Source organism: Salmo salar, chromosome 11 (genome assembly GCF_965601325.2).
Source record: "Salmo salar chromosome 11, fSalSal1, whole genome shotgun sequence".
NCBI lineage: Eukaryota > Metazoa > Chordata > Actinopteri > Salmoniformes > Salmonidae > Salmo > Salmo salar.
The window spans coordinates 38,662,811-38,667,385 of NC_138301.1; the positions used below are offsets into that span (position 1 = coordinate 38,662,811).

Genomic DNA, 4,575 nt, shown 5'->3' on the forward strand with positions numbered 1-4,575 from the left:
CAAGAGACCATGGCGGGAAATTCAAAACTGCAAGAATCTAATAATTTCAATTTCTCAAACAATCAACTATTTCTCACCATTTGAAAGATAAACATCTCTTAAATCCAACCACATTGTCCGATTTCAAAGAGGCTTTACGGCGAAAGCATAAAGTTAGGTTATGTTAGGAGAGTACATTGAAAATAGCTGTGTGTAATGTTTTGTCAATTCAAAGACAGGCGTCACCAAAAGCGGATAACCAGCTAGAAGGGTAGGGTAGGGGATAAGGTTTAGGGTATGGACGTCCCAAGATAGCACTGACTGAAGAAGAAGGGGCAATAGAGGTGTGCAGCTATCTCGGTCTGGTGAAACCTTTACCAAGTGAATAAGGTTCTGGGCAGCTTCTAGACAAATACATAGTCACCCTCGTGAGCTCCTGACAGTTACCTTTGAATGATAATCAGGCATCATCAGACGCACTGATTGAACCTCTAGTTCTCAGCGCTAGAGCGCGCTCGATGAAATTTGACCGGTTATTAGTTTACACCGAGTTGCATTGTGGGAGTAGTCTTACTTCCGGGCGGCAGCGTGTTGAAAAAACATTGTAAGGACTGGATTTTTTTTTAAATCAAGAAACCCGCTTATAAACATTTTTTCCCCCCCAGTTAGCCATCGATATGGTAAAATTATCGGCAGAGCTAATTGAGCAGGCTGCTCAGTACACAAACCCGGTGCGCGACAGGGAGCTGGATCTGCGAGGTAAATAAACATGCGCATTTCATGCTAGCTAGCTAGTAAAGCTAACTAGGCCTTCGCACTGTAATAACTGATGGATAGTGATTGCTAACTGCTAGCTACATCACCAAAACTATCCGGCTAACCTTATGCTGGTATGCTCTGCTCTCATTTAGGTTACAAAATTCCTGTACTTGAAAACCTTGGGGCTACACTTGACCAGTTTGATACCATCGATTTCTCTGACAATGAAATCAGAAAACTGGACGGCTTCCCTTTACTCAAGAGGCTCAAAACGTTGCTCATGAACAACAACAGAATATGGTAACTTTCGCAACAATTGTGTTGTCTAGGATTGCTGGATTTCGTTTTAAGGTTAGCCTCCTAGCTAGCTAGCTATCACTGTGTTTTGTGTGCTCCCACAGTCGTGTTGGTGAAAACCTTGAACAGGCACTGCCGAGTATGAGGGAGCTGATCCTCACAAGCAACAACATCCAGGAATTGGTGAGTTATCACACATCCCATTAGTGAATGGGTCAAGGCCTTATCTGATCAGATCTTTTTAAATAATTACTTTTTGGGAGCATTTTACCAATGCATGTTGTTGATTGGAAAAATATGACCTGTGCTGTTATTTAGCAATATTTGTGACATGTGTGCTCCTGTGTTCAGTCACAGCTGTTGAACCATCGATTTGTTTTTAAAGTGTTGGCATGTTTTTAAATGTGCTTTTACCTCCAGGGTGATTTGGATCCGCTAGCCTCAGTGAAGACATTGACCCTTCTTAGGTATCTCATGATAAATACTTACCTCTACTACAACACCTAGTTAAGTCAGATTCATCCTTTAGGTTGCTATCAATTTCACTGTAAATTGCAGGACAAGATGAGTTGCTATATTTGTGCACCTAAATCCTGTGTTTTGTGAGTCAATATCGTAATCTCTGCTTTCGTGACATCTCAGCCTCCTAAGGAATCCAGTGACCAACAAGAAGCACTACAGGCTCTATGTCATCAACAAAATTCCCCAGATTCACGTGCTTGACTTCCAGAAGGTCAAGTTAAAGGTAAGTGCATGCCATCGTTCAGAAACTAAGAGTTGTAGTTTTATAGAAAAGCATTGTCATTACCAGGTCCAAAGGGTGGTCGTCTATAACACACGTCAGGTTGTATGAAACCACGTTGTTTTTTGTAATGATGTAGGCCTTTAGTCAGTGCAAACAGTCACATACCGTTGGACTTGGCCTACGAAGGCCCTAGTTATTAATCTTTGCAGTGCAATGATAAAGAAGCATGCAGAATAGAAGGAAATGTATAGGAGGAGAGCTCTGTCTTCCTAGACATGCTAAGAGAGTGCTGTATTTGTATGTTTCTCCCAAACGTCTGTCCGTCCTTCTCGTGAAGGTGTCGTTGTCTGATTGGAAAAGCTCTCACTTTAACTGTGATGTATTACCATAGGAGCGTCAGGAGGCGGAGAAAATGTTCAAGGGCAAACGAGGTGCTCAGCTTGCAAAGGATATTGCCAAGCGGACCAAAACGTAAGATGAAAGTCCCCGTCGGACGGCAGCTCCTTAGAATCACTGGACACTGGCTGGTGGGGGTGTCGGACAATCACCGGAACACTCTAGAATCGGACTATCTGCACCACCGATCACTCTTGTAGATGGGGTGTTGCGTAGCAACTGGAGTATCTAAATATGTGTTGCCCCAACTACTGTAAACACCCCCCATGCAACAGTGTTTCTTAGGAGCACCGTCTCAATGGCATTTCCTGTCGTATCAGTTTATTTGACTCAATAAGAAAAGATACTACACTGGTTGAGAGGCTAGAGAAGCACCCATCCCCTCCATGTTCTCTCTAACTCTGCTGGTGTGCGTTCTCAGGTTCACCCCCGGAGCTGCCGTGCAGCAGCCTGAGAAGAAGAAGATGGGACCGTCTCCTGCTGACGTGGAAGCGATCAAGGCACTTCATAATTTATTAACATTGTATTTAGCGACAGAAAATGTACACTCGCTGTGTAGTTTCTTCCTTTTGGCTTGCTTTCATTCCACAGATTGTGTGTTCAAACTCATTGCAACACATGGATTAGACCTACGCCATTGTTTTCAAGCAGTGACACGCTATGGCGTGGACAGCTCAGTTTCTATACCACTATTCCACTGACCTAATGTAATTTTCACAATTTTAATGGTCAATTTATGGTCTGCTAAACAAATTAATGTAACGGGACTGGCAATCTACTCTAATGGTCCTTTCAAAAAGAGTGTTCATCAAAACCAAAATGCCTATCTAATGTAATGGTTCTGTATGTATGTATGTATGAACTAATACATTTGTTCTGTGCCCTACCCAGAATGCAATAGCTAACGCCTCGTCTCTGGCCGAGGTGGAGAGGTTGAAGGGGATGCTGCAGGCTGGTCAGATCCCCGGACGGGAGGTCAGACAAGGTGTGTACAGGCGACTACATCTTCTCATACGACATGTCCAAGGCATGTACTGTGTTGTCTGAGTATTTAAATGAGCCATCGATGGACAAAGTAAACAGCATTATGGGGCAGAGGGGTTTGCATATATGGTTCTTTGACTGTTTCCGGTCTTTATTTCTATCGTGTTGCAGTCCCCCCGGAAATGGTGGAGGTGGAAGAGGAAGAGGAGGAGAACGGGGTTGTGCATATGGAACGAGAGATACAGACAGAGGAAGGAAATGGAGTGGAGGAGATGGAAGAGGATGTAGTGGAGGTACAGGGAAAGGTGGAGGAGGTACAGAGAAAGGTGGAGGAGGTAGATGTCAAGGAGGTGGAGGAGGTAGAAAAGGAAGAAGTGGAGGAGGAAGAAGAGAGGGAGGAGGGTAAAGAACAAGAGTCTGAGGAAGATGAGTCTGAGGATGATGATATGGATGAAGACTCACCGGTTAACGGATCATGATCGTTTTATGCGGATCTCATGTCTCAAGTCTTGCTTGAGTTGTAGGTTTATATTTGTTGAACATGCATGTAATGCCATTTTTGTTATTTTGAGAAATGAAAATACAATAAACATTTTTTTACAAAACGATGCAACCAATGATTACTGATCCAGAATAAACTGATGTCTGTACAGTCTTATCCAATACAATCATACATTTGTTAATACATTTCTAGATTTTACTTTCACTTTAAAATGGTGTGGTATATTTTGTTGCTCAGTGGATTTTTTAAAATATCAGACTGATTATTGCACACAGAGTAAGTCCATGCAACTTATGTGACTTGTTAAGCACATTTTTACTCCTGAACTTATTTAGGCTTGCAATAACAAAGAGGTTGAATACTTGACTCAAGACATTTCAGCTTTAAATGTTTAATTAATTTGTAAAAACATAATTCCACTTTGACATCAACAGTGGTCCCGTGTAGCTCAGTTGGTAGAGCATGGTGTTTGCAATGCCAGGGTTGTGGGTTAGATTCCCACGGGGGACCAGTACGGGGGGAAAAAATGTATGAAATGTATGCATTCACTACTGTAAGTCGCTCTGGATAAGAGCGTCTGCTAAATGACGTAAATGTAAACAGTAAGATGGTGCCGACAGCGATGGTCGCCTCACTTCAGGTCCTTAGGAAACTGCAGTAATTTGTTTTTTTATTATTTCTTACATTGTTAACACAGAAAATCCGCCATCACTAACAGTGGCTGCTGCCAACGTACAGACAAATCTCTTGCCACTTTAATACATTTAATAAATGTTTTTTATAAAGGTATCACTAGTCACTTTAAATAACGGCACTTTAAAAATGTTGACATATCCTACATTACTCATCTCATGTATATACTGTATTCTATACCGTCTACTGCCTATGCTGCACGGCCATCGCTCATCCATAT

At 42.2% G+C, this 4,575-nt stretch overlaps 1 protein-coding gene across 2 annotated transcripts; it reads left to right on the top strand.

Annotated features, from left to right (window-relative positions):
• The first annotated feature begins 510 nt into the window (after positions 1-510).
• snrpa1 (small nuclear ribonucleoprotein polypeptide A') lies at positions 511-3,765 on the top strand. Of its 2 annotated transcripts, XM_082957503.1 has the most exons (10): positions 511-738; positions 891-1,038; positions 1,140-1,218; positions 1,456-1,502; positions 1,678-1,780; positions 2,172-2,251; positions 2,598-2,676; positions 3,068-3,161; positions 3,332-3,510; positions 3,544-3,765. In XM_082957503.1, the coding sequence occupies exons 1-10, from the start codon at positions 657-659 to the stop codon at positions 3,637-3,639; spliced, it is 987 nt and encodes a 328-aa protein (XP_082813629.1). In that variant the 5' UTR covers positions 511-656; the 3' UTR covers positions 3,640-3,765.
• The last annotated feature ends 810 nt before the right edge of the window (positions 3,766-4,575 follow it).

Bases quoted from the DNA above. Each gene is read 5' to 3' on its own strand.
- snrpa1 (XM_082957503.1), top strand. From the start codon at position 657: ATGGTAAAATTATCGGCAGAGCTAATTGAGCAGGCTGCTCAGTACACA. The intron at 1,503-1,677 runs GTATCTCATGAT...GTGACATCTCAG, and splicing joins AAGACATTGACCCTTCTTAG to CCTCCTAAGGAATCCAGTGA. The intron at 2,677-3,067 runs GCACTTCATAAT...TGCCCTACCCAG, and splicing joins CTGACGTGGAAGCGATCAAG to AATGCAATAGCTAACGCCTC.